This window comes from Mchenga conophoros, linkage group LG8, assembly GCF_057382185.1.
Source record: "Mchenga conophoros isolate Kocher_MC1m ecotype Shallow Benthic linkage group LG8, M_conophoros_male_GT1.1, whole genome shotgun sequence".
NCBI classification, from domain to species: domain Eukaryota; kingdom Metazoa; phylum Chordata; class Actinopteri; order Cichliformes; family Cichlidae; genus Mchenga; species Mchenga conophoros.
In genome coordinates, this window is record NC_140533.1 from 10976397 (window position 1) to 10994925 (window position 18529).

At 40.0% G+C, this 18529-nt stretch overlaps 1 protein-coding gene across 3 annotated transcripts in view; it reads right to left on the minus strand.

Annotated features, from left to right (window-relative positions):
• The window catches only part of trrap (transformation/transcription domain-associated protein), an 87678-nt gene extending 69509 nt beyond the window's left edge, over positions 1-18169 (minus strand). For 2 of the 3 annotated variants that reach the window (XM_085284013.1, XM_085284011.1), the window contains exons 1-27: positions 18111-18169; positions 17368-17539; positions 16263-16312; positions 15546-15656; positions 14529-14633; positions 14194-14277; positions 12946-13002; positions 12637-12762; positions 11997-12074; positions 11614-11702; positions 10983-11079; positions 10214-10352; positions 9389-9467; positions 8556-8790; positions 8117-8453; positions 7825-7922; positions 7533-7727; positions 7236-7427; positions 6960-7125; positions 6620-6876; positions 6234-6434; positions 4756-4907; positions 1967-2166; positions 1491-1708; positions 987-1184; positions 499-759; positions 98-259 (exon numbers count right to left, since the gene is read on the minus strand). In XM_085284013.1, the coding sequence (XP_085140139.1) occupies positions 98-259; positions 499-759; positions 987-1184; positions 1491-1708; positions 1967-2166; positions 4756-4907; positions 6234-6434; positions 6620-6876; positions 6960-7125; positions 7236-7427; positions 7533-7727; positions 7825-7922; positions 8117-8453; positions 8556-8790; positions 9389-9467; positions 10214-10352; positions 10983-11079; positions 11614-11702; positions 11997-12074; positions 12637-12762; positions 12946-13002; positions 14194-14277; positions 14529-14633; positions 15546-15656; positions 16263-16312; positions 17368-17467 (3987 nt within the window). In that variant the 5' untranslated portion in view covers positions 17468-17539; positions 18111-18169. Of the gene's footprint in view, positions 1-97; positions 260-498; positions 760-986; positions 1185-1490; positions 1709-1966; positions 2167-4755; positions 4908-6233; positions 6435-6619; positions 6877-6959; positions 7126-7235; positions 7428-7532; positions 7728-7824; positions 7923-8116; positions 8454-8555; positions 8791-9388; positions 9468-10213; positions 10353-10982; positions 11080-11613; positions 11703-11996; positions 12075-12636; positions 12763-12945; positions 13003-14193; positions 14278-14528; positions 14634-15545; positions 15657-16262; positions 16313-17367; positions 17670-18110 lie in introns of those variants that run through there. The other variant, XM_085284012.1, reaches the window with a different exon arrangement.
• Positions 18170-18529: the final 360 nt, after the last annotated feature.

Consider the following 18529-nt stretch of genomic DNA (forward strand, 5'->3'; position numbering starts at 1 on the left):
CCACAATATTGTTTCTTTCAAGGTTAAAGTCCTAACAGTTGCATTACTGTGCAGTTCACAATTAAGAAAGTCAAAATGCTCTATGCTAATGACTCACCTCTGTGTAGAAGACCTTGTGTTCCATGACATTAAGGTCCATTGTAAAGAGGCGGGGCTGCAGAGTAGTGCAGAAAGTGTTACCCTCCATCAGGCCGATTTGGGCATTGGCAGGCTGGTGACGCAGCAGGTGTTTCTTGGGAGGAACCATATCTTGCAAAACCTAAAGAAAAGACAAACCCATGAAAAAGGCCCTTGTGTTGTCATTACATTTATATTTCAACACTCATCTTTAGATAGAGATAAAAAATTGGCCATGTGTACACCTGCTGCTGACAGAAAGTAATACTGCAGCTTTTTATTGGAGGTCCTTCTATTCATGAATGCATTGCATTTAAGAAGCAACAGCAGCAAAGTATTAATCCGAATTTAAGGTTTAGAGAAAACTGTTAAGACTTTTACCTCTTTGTGTGGTTCCATGATCACAGTAACACTCTTGCCAGTGACCTGGGCTAGCACCTGCAGGGAGTGCATTGCCTGCTTTCTAACAGTCGAGTTGGGGGAGGTGACCTCTCGGACCAAGTCATGGGTGACCATGTGAAAAGACTTGTCCTGTGCAGCTAGCAACTCCTCTGTCTTTTCTTCATCTTTCAGTGGAGTGGCACAGCGCACCAGCAACTGCTCCAGGGTGGTCTTCGCCATGGCTACTGCTCCATTTGACACCTGTGGATAAAAAATAAAATAAAAAAATAAATTTTTTTTAAAAAAAACGGGAAAAAAGAAAAATCAGTAACTTAATAAATACAAATGCCTGAACAGGAAGAAAAAAGACATGACAAGTTATACAGTATACAGGGCTTACAAAAAAGCACAACCAGGTAAATCTTTGCAACCACAGTTATTTAATAAATAAAATAAATGCATAACAAGTTGTAATCAATTGCTCTCACCTCTCCTGTAAGGTCCATCATGACAAACAGCAGTGCTTTGAGAAAGGTGAGCTGGTTTTGTAGCACCCAAATCAGAGGCAGTCTCTCCATAAGGAACTTGATTGACACAACACCACCAAGCTTGGCATACCAAGCTTGTTCATAGCAGCAGGCACACAGACGCTCCACTATGTAGGAGAAGAGGGGCAGCTGGCATGCCTGGGGATGTAGAAGCCAGGGTAATTAAGGGCGATTCCCATTTAAAAACTATACACGTAACACAGAGTCATTATTGCAAGATGCTAAAAAATTAATTGAATTTGATCAGAGGCTAGTTGGATATAGAGTTCAAATTTCAATATGAAAATGAGAGTAATCAATTTGGCAGAGTATTCATTTTTACGAGGATGACAGAATGAAGTCTTAGCTGGGTTAGTTTACCACAAATTTGCAGAAAAACAATTCATGCTTTTGTTAGACTGCTAAATAAGTGAACCATATAATGCCCTCCTCTTAGTAACGTACCCTCTCCTTAGACCCAAGGATGATGCTGGCCACGTCAAAGATTACGGCCAGGGCGACTTCCCCGATCTTACACAGCTCCTTCTCCTCGTAGGCCATGCAGATAGCTATGGCGTCAATCAGAACAAGTGGATCCATGCCCTGTGAGCCATTCTCCTCGCTGTGGAACATAGCTGTGCTTGGCTGGCTGCCCAGCTGGTAGCACGGCAGCAGGAAAGGGCCTGGGTTGAAAGAGTAGGACAAGAGGAAAGGATCATGTTTCATGTCAAACATAAGAATGCTACAACTTTACGATAAAGTATGTGTAGATTTTAAACGTCAATTACAAGCATATGTATCACAGGAAACCGGAAATGAACTAATTTTTTTGAACAGCCGAGAATAAAATGTTGATCACAGGGCAAAAGTGAACACTGTTAAATATTAGATCTATATTATCTACTATTAAATCTATAGTACAAAGATTACCAGTCCCTTACCACACTGCTGAGCCACAGCAACCATAGTATAATGGCGAATCAGGCTGGCTACGAAGGGCAGCGCACTGGGCCTCAGGTCTTTTATCACAGCAGACATGAATGCTCCAGTCAGGGCCTGTTCAAAAGTTCGGCGGGCAGGTGTGTCTTGTGCCTTATAGCGGTGAGAAATGATGACACTGGGGATCCACTTCTCAGTAAAGCTAATGAAGGAGAAAACCAAACAATGAATGGGATGTCTACAGATTAAAAAGGATGACATATTGTGGCAGTGGCATGCAAATTTTTTCAAAAAGCCCAAAAGCAATGTAATATGCATTCACACAACATTTAAATGTATATATCAATATCTATTGCCTGTTCTTAAATTTTCTGTCTCCTTTCTGTTCCTTCTGAATTCTTTTTGTCCCTGTTGGTATTTTTGTTATTTAATGCAGCTGAAGGCAACTGAGCCATGATGTGATTGAGCGGCTGCTTTCTCCATGCTTGAGCTTGTGTTTTATAATGCCACATGCCAGGGGCAGACCTGATGGATCGTCTCATTTTATTATTGCCATTTAAAAAAAACTGCTCTTTGGAGAACGAGGGAGAAGGAGCGTATGATGCTGTGGGAGGGAAGAGGGGTGAGAAAATGGCAGCGGGCATGGTCTACAGAATGTCAGATCAATTGCCCTTCACTCATTCTGGGGCATGCCACAGTATCACTGCTTCGTTCTTCCAATTTGGCATTTCATGAATTGCAGTGGGGGAGGGGGGGGGGGGGGGTGTCTCCCATTCTTCTATAGGGCTTTGGAGCGTGATGTCACGGGGGTGGGCGTGGAAAGGATTTTGGCCCGATCCGCCATTTTGGGGGTCTAAGTAAGGAGCGAAAGCATAGCCATGGTTCGTACTTGCTGTGTGGTCGGCTGCAATGTTCGATCTTACGACCGGCACGGGAATAAGTTTCGATTGTCTTTTTATGCTTTCCCAACCTGGAAGCAACATGAAGGAGCTCATGTATCGGATATTACCAAACGAAGGCGTCTAGCCTGGATAGAAGCCGTGAGACGAGCTGATATCAAGTTCTGTTACGTCTCCAGATATATCAGCTGGTGTGCTCAAGACATTTTCATTCCGGTAAGTTCTAAATATGTTCACATCACACTTTATAGCTGAATAATATCATCGTTGGTGGTCTCGGAAGTTATAGAAATTGCGATCAAACATAGAATGGAGTGACTTGATTGGTTGATGTAAAGACAATAAATGAAATGAGACAGGAAGGACACAAATTGGCGTTAATAATTTACCCGATTATCAATGTGTTAATTTGCATGTACTTTACAATTATGGGCATATAATATGATAACGATATTTTAGCAGTTCAATGATAAATGTGTAACATTAATTATGGTGGGGGGTGGAAAATGGCTATTTCACTCGATGCACTCCAGCTGACTTACTTTGACGACGTACTCAGAGTTTGGCGGCTTGAAAATAGCCAAATCTTGCGCCCAGCCATTTGTAAATTGGATGTGCGCCTCCAGTGACTTGTAATTACGAAACTGGTTCGCTGTGTAAGCGCTTACTCCACAAACAAGATACGTAAAGATATCGGGGTAGGACAGTGGCGGTAAGTCGTCTGGGTCTTTACTCCACTGCCGTATTTCATATGGGTCCAGATTTGCGATGCACTCTATTTTTTTTCCAAGTACCGCTGCTTCGCCTCTGGACGCAATCGGTCTCTATACCGTCAGTTTTCTTTTGAGCTGCTTTTAAGCATGTTTCTTGTCGTCGTTGTTCCAACACAGTGTGTTTGTTTTGATTCGTAGACCCCGAAAATGGAGCTGCGCTCCCACAATGCATTGCGGCGTGACGTCAACTCCAAAGCCCTATACTTAGATTGAACAAACACTGAGGCAAAGAGAGATGTTTGAATGATGATGAAGGGAGGGGGAGAAAAAGAGAGAAAATCTTTCAAGTGAGAGAAAAGACAATGCAAATCGAGACGACTGAAGAGGCGATGGCACAGCCCCCGTGATCGTAACTGACACACTTCATTACCCCCATGTGCACAAAGACGTATTTGTGGGCATATGTGTGTTAGTGCATAATGACAGGAGAGTGTAAGGGGCATGGTGTAGAATAAACAGACAGGGGAAAGTCAATTAGCCCCTGCCCGGGGATCAATGATGGTAATGTGACTAACCCACCCGACAACAACCTTCTTTCCTGTTTGTCTGTTCATATATGGGTTTCCGCCTTGCAGCAGAGCCTGCCAGAGGGTGTGTCTGCAAATGTGTAATTAGCAATGCCTGCCCTTGAGAGGGAATTGATGAAGCAGTGTGGGGTGAAGACATCAAGGAGGAAAGAGAAAGTGGGACATGTCAGCAGGTAGCAAGACAGTTGGAGGCGGTGGAGGTAATGTACATAAAAACCTCATGTGAGTGGGAGAGGGCAGACAGGAAAGGTGAAGTAGATGGCAAGGTCAACTTGTGCCAAGTGAAGGTAGAAAAAGGTAGGTGATTAATCAGAGTCTGGCTGTGTATGTACTCGAAAGTGTAATTTTATCACTTAAGTGGAAAACCAGTGTAGCAGATACAGCACCGTTTGTCAACTCATTTATTCTAGATAAAACTAAGTGAATGTAAACACTTCCTTAGGTAGTGTCAATGATTTTTCTTTGGTATAAACTCCAACACATCTATAATAGAGCAAATAATTTATTACATCAGGAATGGTACCCAGGTGCCATGTGGCAACAATATTAAAGTGTATGCTCCAGTCAAATCAAAGCAAGAATGTTTACTCACTTGGGATGAGACAGAAGCTGGTAGAGCGAGTGCTTGTTGTCATCCAGACTTGTCATGGCCACCAGGAAACACTTAATGACCTCCCAGGCCTGTCGTCTGTAGTATGGCTCAGTGTTGGCACTCTTCAGGCAATCTAGGGCTGTCTCAATCGCCTTAGAGGAAATGCAGCAAATGTTACTTCAAAATCTTCAACATTTTCATTCAGAAACTGCAGATTTCTCCGACTCACAATTCCAATATCCTTAAAATTATTAAAATGGGAATTAAATTGCATATGCTACATATGTGATTAATTGGGAGAAGTAACACAGAGCACCATCTGGTTGAGCAAAGGTCATTATCATTTCTACATTATGGGCTGTCAAGCCACGGCAGCCAGGCACTTAAAGGGAGAAAATGAACTAATTAATGCCACTCAGAACAGGGAAGAGAACATGAGGAGGAATACAACAACTGAGAGAGCATGAGAGGAAATGAAGGCACAAGCAAAACTGAACTGTCGACCTGTCAGTGGATTACTATAACCAGATGTGTTAGTCAGGACTGGGCCTCTAACAAATCCTTTAGTAATTAGATATAACATTTAAAAGTAAGATGTGTTAGAGAAGATTTCTCAGCTGATATGGTAAAAGACAGTTGGACAAGAGCTAAAGAAGACAAATAAAAGCTAGAAAATACAAATATATTAAATTCAGTTACAATGTGCCATTTCTACCTGTTGTACCACAGCAAGTTATGCATACTTGTATTTTTTTTTTTTTTTATCTCAGTCCATATAACAGCACCTTCAGTTGCCCTTCCCTAATGTGGCAGCAAACCGCATGGCTGCATCTCAAGCCTGCCAGAGATTTATGCCTTTAGCCATAACATGTGGCTGTGCAGCATGTGACAGTCTGTGTGGGTTTCTGTCGGCTGCCTGCGCCCATGATGATGATGGCAAACACGCAGACTGATAGCCAAAAAGAAGGAGCAGCCATTAGTGAGAGTAAATAATGCCGTCATGGTGGCCCACACTAGATTGATGATTACTGACTGGGGATGAGGAGGAGAAACAAGAGATGAATTTAATTACCTGGAGGACACACACATCTCCTCACTCACTTTCTCTTTCACACACACAAAACTGTGACAAAGACATATTGCTCCCAGTGGAGAACAATAATGAGGAATATCAAACTCTTTTACGTTTAATTCTTTCCTTCTAAAAGTAAATCAAAAAGAAAGTGCTATAAAGTGAAATACTCCCAAATCTTTTCTCTCTGGCAAAAAGCTAAACAACACTGAGGATAGCATAAGGCCTTTTCCTGGCTCAAAATCGACCTGTGCCGGGGTAATTACGCACATAAAAATATGACATATTTTAACGCAAAATCTATGCATTTTCTTCACATTACAGTTATTGGGGTTAATGTTTTCTGCTCTTTAGAAATATCTACAAAGAAAAGAAAAGGGCACAAAAAGACCTGATCATATTTTACCTTCTCCATGGGTAGCTGTATGGATGCTTTGCAGTCAGTGAATTCAGCCTTGATGCTGGGCCCCTGGACCTCAGTCACTACATAATGTAGTCTCTGAGACTCCTTGAGCATCTTCCTGTTGCTGCCTCCAAACTTTCCCAACACCCGATACGCTACATGGGAGATGCTTTCTGCTGGATTACGGAGAGTACGCCACAAAGCCTAGAGCAAAGAGTAGGAAGGGAATAAACTATAAGTTTAAGAAAAAACACACCAGGTACATTGAGGGGGAACGTGGCTATATGGAAGCTTTTGAGTTATCCTTGTATATAATCAATAAAACATTTTCATTCTCTTCTATGAGAAGAGAAAAAACTGTAATCATTATCACAAAAACAACGCCCTACCTGCATGAGTTCAGCCCTGACAGGTTGGATGTGATCGTAAAGGAAGTCAGGTTGTAGGTTGTCCACACACAGCTCCAGGGTACGAAGGCCTTGGCTGACCAAAGTCTGAGAGCCGTTGAGTGCAGATACCAGTGGATCCATTAGCATGGGTAAATATGGCAACAAGGAGCTCAGACGCACTGGCACTGTCAGACAGAGCTCCACAAACAGGTCCTTCATGTGCTGCTTGTGAAGGCCACTCTGAAGCATGTTCAATCCTAATAGAAATGGAAATAGGTGCTTACAATATTTCATACATGAGTTGTCTGTAATTCAGAGTAATGCTGTGTGCGGTTTTTACCTTGTAGCAGGTTAGGCAGAAGGGGTAGAAACTCTTGGTACAGAAGGTCGTGGCTGCCTCCACCAATGGAACGGAAGAGAGCACGGAGAAGCAGGAAGTAGTTGTAGGGCTCCTTAGCTGATTGAGCCAGTTCCATGGAGCTGTTTACTATCTTGTGGAGGTGCGGCTGATGAAAAGGTAAAGTCTTATCAGTAAAACATGGCAATGGTACAATGAAATAAGTGAAATAGTCTGCCACTACGCCCCCCAAAAAAACTAAAAGAAATATCCATTTACCTTGAGCATCTGCTCATTCTCAGCAGCAAACAGTGATACTGAGCCAAAAACAAGTTTAAAGAGCTTGAGGTAGAGGTTTGACAGCTCAACATTGGAGCCCATCTCTGGCAGTCTTTCAAGAAGATACTCTACTAGGATCGTGGCAAACAGAGCAGACGTTGAGATGTTGGCCAGGAACGAATTTGCCACGATCTAGAAAACAAAAGAGAACAAGAATTGGAATTTGAGCAAGTGATTAATCAAGACCAAAGACCTTATCCCATGTTATTTTCTCTTGATAGGGGAGACAAGACATACCTGCAGTGCGTAGTTCTTCGAGATCCTCTCCACCATGTAGGGAACGGTGGTCTGAAAAATCTCTTTAAATGTAAGAGGGTTCATCATGGTGAAGACCCCAGCAAAGTGCTCCAAAACTTCCTTCTCCTCCTTCATGCGTACAGTCTGGCAGTTAGCCACCCTGATGTATGTCTGCTGATTATTTGCCACCTGCACCTGGTCATGATACACATGAATTATACCACTACTCCATGATTGTCTGTTATGAGACACCATCACCCCTGCAGTACAGTCAGTTTTTATTAGGTTGTACCTGGTAGATGTCCAAAGCCTGCATGGCATATTTGACCAGCTTAATGTAGATCTGAGTCTCCTTAGGCTGGAGCTGCTTGTTAGGAATGAATTGAGCCTCTGTTAAGGGAGGGGGGGGGGGATCACACATTTTGAGATGATAAAATCTTGAATTTCCTTATGAAATTATTGTTACGTGTGCATTTATACATTTTTCTAGATGCTTTTTAATCAGGCAAGAATAGTCGAGCATGTGGGATTTTATTAGATATCAATAGGTTTGCAATAAGTGCCACTTGTGTGTCCCCACTCACCTCCAGGTGCCTTGCAAGAGGTGATACCCCAAGTAATTGTCTTCACTCCACACACTAAGGTCTTGACCAAACTGCGGCAATCCGACACCTGAAAGGTCTGCTTGTCTTCCTTTTCACCACCTCGGTCAAAGGGCGTTGCAGGTGGTTGCGGTGTCACAGTAACAGGAGTTGGAGGAGCAGGTGGTGGAATGGCAGGGGTGGTGGATGGAGTGGGTGTGGCTGGCACCGCAGGTATCGCCCCTGGATCAACAACACCCATCTCTGACTGAGGTTTGCATTTCTTGAAGATGGACACAAGCTGGTACCGTGCAATGGTGTGAAATTTAAGTACAAACACCTGTTGATAAAGATAAGGAAAGAGGGAAAATTTTCAATATTTATCTAGCCATATGTCTATTGAAATAAATAAGACTTTTCAATTGAGCCTTGTGCAACCCACCTCCAGCATCCTCATCAGGATGTCTCGCCCATTTCCGTTCTCCTGCTCTGATTTCGAGCGGATACAATCCACCAGGTTGAGCAGCAGCTTGCAGGACATGGTCTGAATGTTACTGGGAAGTGACTCGTCATCAATGTTTTTAGCAAAGAGCTGCACAGCTAGAGATAAATCTGTCAGGGTCAAGTTCTGGCGCACATGATGCACCAGGTCTGCTAGTGTGCTGTAGGCCAAGGGTCTAGAAAATAAGACAGATATGTAACTGTGACATTTGGAGGTGAATCATAATCATATTTCATTACTAAATAGTGGTACAAACTGAACAGACTGGCTTAGTGAGGAAGCCGTATTTTCTAAAAGGCAGAGAAAAGCAATCAAAGAGGCTGAAAGAACAAAAGGATATGGAAAGTAGCTTTGGGATGAAGAGAGAAAGGGAGAGAGAAGACAAGCTAATGAGTGACAATGATAATCCTGCCAGATCTCATCCAGCTGCCGTGCTTCCTATGTATTACTAATGTGAAATGACAGGCATTTTGTTGATGAGGTGAGCTAGTTTGGCAACTGAGGCGGGTCAAGGAGGTTTTGCAATCCAACTAAAGGAGGATGTGCAAGCAGCCTGCACTCTGGAGACGAGGTTGTACATGACAACTTGACAGTGCCTTCTGTGCTGCAGTGTTTTCAGTCAGCTTCCTTGAGAATTTTGCAGTACTGAGAACTACCTGATTAATATGCTAGGACACTTAACATGCACCTGGCTGAGAAATCATCCATGAGAAAGAGGCTGTTCTGACACAGAGGAGTTCGAATGATCGTGACTACACATACAAAGAACTTACCTAAGCGTCTCCCGAGCAGTGTAGCCAGAACCGATGAGGATGGACTCATCAAAAAGTTTGTCCATACATGGGATAAACTCTGAAACACAATGAAGTAGATATTGTGAATTCAGAGCTGATAGTTGCACCTGAAACAGCAGCTGATGGGTGACAGAATTAAATAAAAGCAGTAAAAGAATATATTAAGAGGGTGTTACTGGAAATGCTTTTATTTGTGATTAATACACGAAAAAAAAACTACATGCCATTTGGTTTATTTAATATTATAAATTTAGCACTGTGCCTGACACTGCTTTGTCAGCAGGAGGTTAACAGCAAACACCTAACAGCGTTGGTAAATCTGTCACAGAAAATAAGCCAAAATCAGTAAAAGTGGTTTGACCTGCAGCAGAAGAAGTAACTTGCAGTAAAATGCAGAAAATCATCCAAAATGTGTCGTGCTATGTCAAGGCTTCACTGATGGATGGTTGTGCTTTCATTCCATTTCATCTACAGTCTCACTTTTAACCTCTCAGTCACCAATTCAAAATGAGGTTCTATAGCTACATTTTGACAGCTAATAAAAATTTTATTTTGGAAAGAGTGAAATGTGTAAGCTCAAGTATGCTTTGGAAAGGATCCAGGCTGCTGGTGTTTTTGACTAGAACAAACACATTAAGTAACACTTAGCATTAACGTTTTAGAAAAAGGCAAAACATGTCTAGTGCCAAAAAAAAGAAAAAAAAAAGAAAAAAGACTTTAAGACTGTAAAAAATATTTTCGAGACATCAAATCATTCTTTGTTAGGATGGATTACACAGAATGTGTTTGTGTCCATATACGTACGGCTACGCAGGTCAGTTGTGAGGATGTGCTTGGCTGCAATCAGCAGTTCTTTGCGGAGATGAGCGGTCTCAGAGGGGCAATTGGTCAGCAACTGCAGCATACCCTTTACCATCTGTTGAGAGTACTTTGCTACCAAGTCCTAATATGGTAGACAAACACATACAGTATGATTAATGATTAGGATTATTTTAAAATGGATTATTCTGAGGGCAGTCACACACCAAAAAAAAAACAAAAACAAAACAAAAAAAGAAGGCAGTAATAATACAAAGAAAATCTTTTTCAAGCTCTTTCTTTGCAATGCGGACACACACACACACACACACACACACACACACACACACACACACACACACACACATAATATAATTCCTGTAAGTGGGTTCTAATTTCTGTCAGTGTTTTTGAAATCAGTACAAGTTGTCTCAGAATGTTTACACACAGTGAATAAAGCAGGTGGTAAATTCAGAGAAGCTATTTGTGCTATTATTATTTATTATTATTATTATTTTGGTTCAAGAAACTAAAGCAAATGTAACTCAGTTTTAGCTTCGTTTTTCCATTGTCTTCCAATTACTAAACAGAAAATAGTACACCTTTTCCTGCCAATCACAACAGCTATGTGCAGAAACAAAATTCAAACACGTGCAAATGATTCACAACATCATGACACATACAAAGATGCATCTGAAATTACATTTATGTTACTTCACTCAGCAGGATCAAATGACACTGTTTTGCAGTGTCATTAACCATCAATAAGAAGTACCTGGTAGATTCGAATGATGTAGGCCAGGAATGACAGTGTCTTGATCTGGGCAGCAATGAAGTCTGCATACAGCTCCTTGTTATAAAGCTTGTGTTGTCTAAAAAAAAGAAACAAAAAAGTCATTTAGTCCCATCAAAACACTGATGACAGTGTTAATGATGATGTATGCCTGCAGTAATTACAGAGGTTAAAATCGTGGGAGTCAATTCTACAAGGGTGACTTATTTGCTTGCGTCATAGCAGAAACTGTTTCTCTGTATCTGCTAGAGACTGCTCAGGTATTTTGTGTTAAATTAATTCTGCTCCATTTCCCTTCTGTTCAGAATGCTTAACAAAACCCTCTCCCCACCCAGAAAGGTCTCGTATCTTACTAAAACAACAATTTTTTTAAAACAATTTTACCTTCCCCAAGTAGGTTTTAGCAAGCAAGCAAAGAGCCAAGCAACACTGTCAGCTAACTTGGCATTAGCAAAAAAAAAAAAAAGAAAGAAAAAAAAAAGGAGGAAAATGAAATCAGTTCCTCAAACCCATTTCAAAGGCTGTAAATTGGAAATAAAAGTTATTACTCAAACTCGTATCTGAGATACACTCCCACGGCTCACATAGATGCTTTTAGCCGGATATACTTTACCTGGCCTGGGGAGACACTTGAAGCATGATGGTGTTCATGATGAGAGGCACAAATTCTGACACCACATTGTGAATGTTTAGTTTGTACAGCTGAGGAGACAGAGCAAACATACAACCTGAGTTACTACACAAAAAAACCCCTCCAACATTTTGATATACACATTGTAATGTATATACCAAAAATACATTGCTGTTATTTAGTGTTTCCTTTGCATTTAGATTACAAGTTTTAAACATAATATATTATAAAATGTTTTATAAGCAAGAAAACGTCCCATTTTGAAGCAACCTTCATTCTTTTTTTCTCATTCTGGAACAACATTGCCTTATTTTCCTGTGTGAACAGATGTGTATATTACAAAAGTTCAAGAGTATTACACTCACTTGATACATCAGCACCACTATGATAGGCAGCTCTGCTAGCACCTTGAGAGACAAAGAACCCCGCGGGATGATGGTGTGCTTGAGGCAGAAAGAAAAGGACAAATGTGAGTCCTGAGTGACACAAAAGCTGGACATAAAAACTGTTTCCAGGAAATGCAATACTGCTGCATAAAGAGGAGGTAAATAGCTCAGTGGAGTAATAACAACTACTGTTTGCGTTCACATTTTCTGGATTTTTGGAGTTATGCTTCCACTGTCATTTTTGTCCAATGAAGACCAGAACTCATTTTAAGGAAAAGAGTTTATGAAATTTACATTTAATAATGGACAAAGTTTCCTAGCGAGACAAAAATTATATGCAGCATCAGATTAAACTGACAAAACTGTATGGCTTATAAATGTTCAGTTTACCCGGAGCAGAGAATTCATTACTCTAATAATGCTGAAAATGTAAAACAGGTCGCTGCTTTAAAATAAGAGCACAATGTATTATTTAATACATTTTATATCATGGTATTGTTGCAGTTGCTCTTATTGTATCAAAACAGTGCACTACTACCCTCCACTGGCTGCAGGCAGTACTGTAAAAAGTAGACAGTATTAAGTAGAAACAACAGCTAGAAAGGGGCGGTTAGCTCACTGTTCGTGTTTCACTATCTTCCCTCTCAGGTGCAGTCTTAACCAGCACTGATGTGATCATCCCCACCATTTCTGGTGAGGGAACTGTGTTCTCTGCTATCACCTGTGGATTCTCAAAATACCTCGCCTAGAAGAAAGTAGAAATAGAAGGAAATTACGACTTGATAAAGATACAGGTGGCAAGGAAGGCGAGCAGTGAGAGAAAACAATGGCAACTTAAAAGTGCTTTCACTAAAAACAGAGTCACATCAGAAACAACACCTTTACTATCACTATACCCAAAACCACCTGCTGAAAAGCCTTTACTTACAACAACTTTAGGAAGGTCTTTGTAAATCTGCTTCACAAAGTCCAAAAAGTGGTGAATCTGGGAAGAGAAGAATACAGTAAACATGTTGATCTAATACACACAAACTACTTAAATGTTCTATTTTTTATGAAAAGTTACACAAGTACTTCTGCCGCTGCTGTCTCTCATTCAAGTCTTGTTCTTCTAAACATGTTTAGTTTGCTAGTCATATTTTTATTGATCACTGTGTGTTTTAAGAGATAAAGTATTTACTGTATTTGTTAATTATGACTCATCACATCTAATGGCCATTTATAAAAAAAAGTGTCCTTCAAGAGATCATAATATTTCTTCATTAAGGACAGCATTTATGGTAAATGGCCTGCTTTACTTAGTCCCTAAGGACCCCAAAGCGTTTTACACTACATTCAGTCATTCACCCATTCATACACACATTCACACACAGGTGATGGCAAGCTTTATTGTAGCCACAGCTGCCCTGGGGCGCACTGACAGAGGCAAGGCTGCCAGACACTGGCGCCACCGGGCCCTCTGACTAGGGCTGCTCGGTTATGGCAAAAATGATAATCACGATTATTTTCACTGAAATTGAGATCTCGATTATTTGACGATATTTATTTAACAATAACAATGTATTGAATAATGGCTTTAAAGATTGTCAAAAAATAATATAAAATAGTGTGCAAATACTGATAACAGTGCAAATGTTTGCAATATAAAAAATAAATGAAAAATGCAACTTAAAGAAGTCCAGACGCTTTTCTTTGCAAGCTCCTTTGACTACGATGACCTGGATGACTGAGAACCTTCACAGACATGAAAAATGTAAACATCTATGTTTAGTGAACTTTGTTACACGGAGCAGCGTGAGAGTAAAGCACGAGGGAGGTGCTAATAATCGGCTCAGTCATTTTTAATGATCGTTGAAAGCCCAGATCGTAATTTAGATTAAAATTCGATTAATTGAGCAGCCCTACCTCTGACCACCACCGGGTGAAGTGTCTTGCCCAAGGACACAACGACCGAGACTGTTGGAGCCGGGGCTCGAACCGGCAACCTTCCGATTACAAGACGAACTGCCAACTCTTGAGCCACGATCATTATGACCAATGATCAGGGTTTTTTTTAACTGATTATTAGTTAACTAAGAATTCAGACTGAAGACACACATAATATCAGCATCATCACTTTCTCAACTGTCATTACAATGCCCAACAAACTTTAAACACAGAACACAAAGATGCTCACCTCCTGAGAGATTGGAGGCCGGAACTGTTTGTGTAGCTCAATAATGATGCGAAGGCATATCAGCACATTTTCCTCACTTTCAATCTAGAAAAACAAAAAAACAAACAAAGGGGGAAATATAAACATAAAAAGCAGCCACCTGACTTCATGTGTGCAATGCATAATTACATATATGATAAATTACTAATTCCTACTATTCACAGTGAGTGGTAAAAATCAAACATCAAGATGCAAAATATTTACAGTAAGAATATTGACAATATAATTTTAAAGCACCTGACAGGTATAAAACCATAAAAAAAATCACGATGTTGTAAGAAAACAGGGGTTCATACCTCCAGGAAGCGGAACATCACAGAGAGGATGTTCTTGGTGTGGGGACGAAGGTGCTCATTTGTTGGAATGCGATGGATGATTTCCAGCACTAGCTTTCGCAATTGCTTAAAAAATTAAAATAAAATAAATAACAGGTAATCACGTTTAAATTAAGAATTCAAACTTCATTACACTCATATCATTTCAATTCAATTCAGTTCAATTTTATTTATATAGCGTCAAATCACAACAGTTGCCTCAAGGTGCTTTATATTGTAAGGTAAATATCCTACAATAATACAACTTTGATTAAATCCAACAGTCACTAAATTCATTAGATGTGTTATAATGAATTTCATTGACTAATGTACCACAAACATTTAACAGCTCTGTAAGGGGGGGAAATCCATGCTAAACAGTAAGTTTGGGTAACTCAATCAATTCATGCAGCTTTCTCTGGTTCTGTTCATCCTTCTACACTGTTGTGCTGTCAGGTGATAAGCTTTGTTGATATTAGCTGTAGATTTTTCTGCACATTACTGAATATAACGGAAATAAGTTAAAGTAACTCAGTCACTCAATTTGTGCATTTTGCTGTTCATCCATGTAGATTGTTTTGGTGTGAATTGATTAGCTTTGGTGTTATCAGTTGTAGAGATGTCTGCATTTGAAAAACACTTGCCTTGTGGTGCTCTAAGCAAAACCTCATGACTCAATTACTGAAAAGTAGGCACAAGTCATCATCTTCAGGGTCACTGAAGGAGCGACTTTTTCTAATGTTTACATAGAACAACCAAAAGATGCAGCTAGCTAACAGTACAGCTCAGAGACCGCTATCCAATTGATGGGTCTAGTTCAGTTATCCATTGATTAACATTTCAGTAACCGTGTCCTGTTGATTTAATCAAGTGGTGCTTTATGTAGCAAAAAGATGTGATATTAGTTCTATTATAACAAAGAGAAACCAGACACCTTTACAACAGGTATGTTAAAGACTCACACCAATCTAGATAGATAACACATCTTTTTAAAGTTACCTGTGTTGGTTTTTCTTGAAGAAACTGCACCTCTCCATCCTGAAGAAATGTAAGGAAGCGAGGGATGATATGTTCTAAGAAGGTGGAGTACTGAGGTGAAGAGGTCACATTCTGAAATAGTCAAGTACAAAAAAAAAACAACAACTTTGTTACAAGCGTTTTCGTGTTTCTGCAGGCTTACATTAATACATTAGAAGTTCTCATCTGATAACCTAACATCCCATGGTAATGACCAATAGGGCTTCTGGTGTAGCCTGCATTACCAAGCTAATAGACAATATTACCTATACCAATACTTTACTTTATATTCCATCTGTGGGTCTTTGTTTACAGTACAAATATGAAGGCAAGTCAATTTTAAATAACAAAACTGTGTTATAGACAGTTATTTGGAGATTTCCTTTTTCAAAGTTTGTTTACCTACATGCATCCAAAACCAACTCAGATATAACTTCTCATTACTAATGGTGCCACAAATAGATTACAAGTATAAATCCAAAAGTTTCCTGTATCAAAGCATTTTCATCTCTGCAAATATTCTCAACATTTATTATACCAACATTTTTAAGGTTAGGATTCCAGTTACCACTCAAAATCTCACACAATTACATTTTAGTAAGATCCATAAAAACTACCAAAAATCCACCATAATCTATCTTTAGAGACAAAGAAAATGAATCTACTCCATCACAGATTGGAAACATTCATCAAACTCACCTCAAAGTTCTCGCTGACCTCCTGCATCATCTTCAGTTTAGTTTCATCAGCTGGAAGTTGAAGGACAAGAGTGTCACCATTAATCAAACTTGCTAATGATACAGTTCCAGGTGTCATTGTTATCTCCATGTGCTCAGCAGGGGCTCTCAGATCTTATCAGTTTTACTTTCAGCGTCCAGGCTAATCAAAAGGTACATCAAGAATCACACAGACACACACGCACACACTCACAAGCACTCTCCCACACATACGTACCTTTGACTGGACTAAAGCATATCGCTCTCATCACATCGCTCATGCTAAGCACAGGGACCTCATCTGAGCAATTTTGGACACACCAAACAGGAGTAACGAGCTGCATCTAATAACTAATGTGCATAAGAAATGTGCCTTTCTCACATTAACTATTCCCTTGCCCATCAAAAAATATGTACATTTATTATTTCATATACTAATTGCAAAATTCTGGGTGGACCCTGAAGTTTAAAGTAACAATTTCGCCAACAGCCACTGCTACTGATATTTCAGGGTTTTGTTGTTAATGTCATCTATCTCGCTCTTTATAAACAAGGAATCAAGGAAATCTGCACCGTATAAGATAACTGAATCTTTTAAAGTTGCTCAGCTCCTCATCACATTACCTATGAACATTTAGCTTGTGCAAAATTGATTACCGTTAACTATTGTCATTGGCAAATGTCACTCCCTTTTTGATTAATGGCAAATATCAGTGAACAAGGCCAAAATCAACTGACATGTCCACAACACTTTTATAAAAAAAAAAAAACTAATGCACACACATCTTCCTCCTAATAACCGTTAAATATGTATGCCAAGTATCCATACTTAAATTGGATAATGCCTCTAAATCCCAACAATTTATCTGTAACTGCTGGATTACTGTTGGATAAAACCTTTTAAACCCATAAGGGCACTTAAGTGTTTAGAGGCTTAAAAATACATGCAGCTATTCAAACAATAAATCTGCATTTTGAAACAGTAATCCTCACAAAAACAAATAGATATTTTCTAAAACTAAGTAATTTTTTCCAGATTTTTCAAACATCTGACACCAAAAAATACACAGCAAGGTTTATGAACTTACGTGTGTTCGCATCTGTTAGAGCTGCCACAAATTGCAGGTACTTCTTCATAAGTGTGGTCTGGTCCACCACAGTGGGACTGGGCGCGGGTACAAAGGCCATGGTGGCAGCACGGACAGACTGGGATGCAGTCTGCACAGGTCTACGCGATCACTTTGAGCTCATGTACACTACCTGCAAGAGGAGATAAATTACTTATCTTTGCATGCAAAAAAAAAAACAACAGAAGATGTATCTGATGAGCATTCAGGTAAAATTAGTTTGTAACAGGAAACCTGCTGCGTCCCACCAACAAACCGGTAACGTCCATAATAAATAACATGCCAATAAATGGGCGCAGAGTGATGACATCATTATGCATCAGCTAGCACAATTTCTGTGCACTCTAATAGCGTTTGAAAATTTAAATGAACAAACTTGGGGTTTCGGCATAAAACTGGAACCAATGTTTTGTTAAGACGCATTGCAATCTTAATGATTTACTCAATGAAACACAAATTTATACACATTTATTTTAGAGAACCAGCTGTCGAACGGCAATGCTAAGCTAGTTTCGTTAAAGAAAGAAAGCGCTCGCGCATCCCAGAACATTAAACTCCTTTAAGGAGACTATAAACAAGAGCCACAAAAAAATAAAGCACATTTGCTTCAACTACAACCTACCCCAAAACACCACTATCTAAGACTCCCCAAAACTGCTTATATTTATCCAAAGTTTGTAAGAGAGAGCGAATCTTTCACTTACCAAACGCCACAGACAGGAAACTGTCCCTCGCCTGTATGCGCCGTGCTCGCGCTCCCGTTTGCGCCCAACGATGTGTGATATCTCTCCGCGCAATGCATATTATAGCTTCTTTTTTAACAATGAAATATGGTATTATGATATCTGTTTAGCATTTATATGTGCATAATAGTGACAAATTCGTTATTAAGCTCTATAATAATACATTTTTTAAATGAAAAGCTGTTATCCTAGTACCCGCGGAAGAATATACAGTGTAAAACAGTAGCTATAAGACCATCATTTTCGATGGTCTTCTGGCTCCTAGGCTTCTACAGTAGAGGAAGTAGTAGGCTAAGTAACATGGTTCCTGGAGGCAATAGGCTTCCCAGTGGGGCAGACGTTTCACCTTGAATAAATATAATATAAGTGGTCTTTGTGCA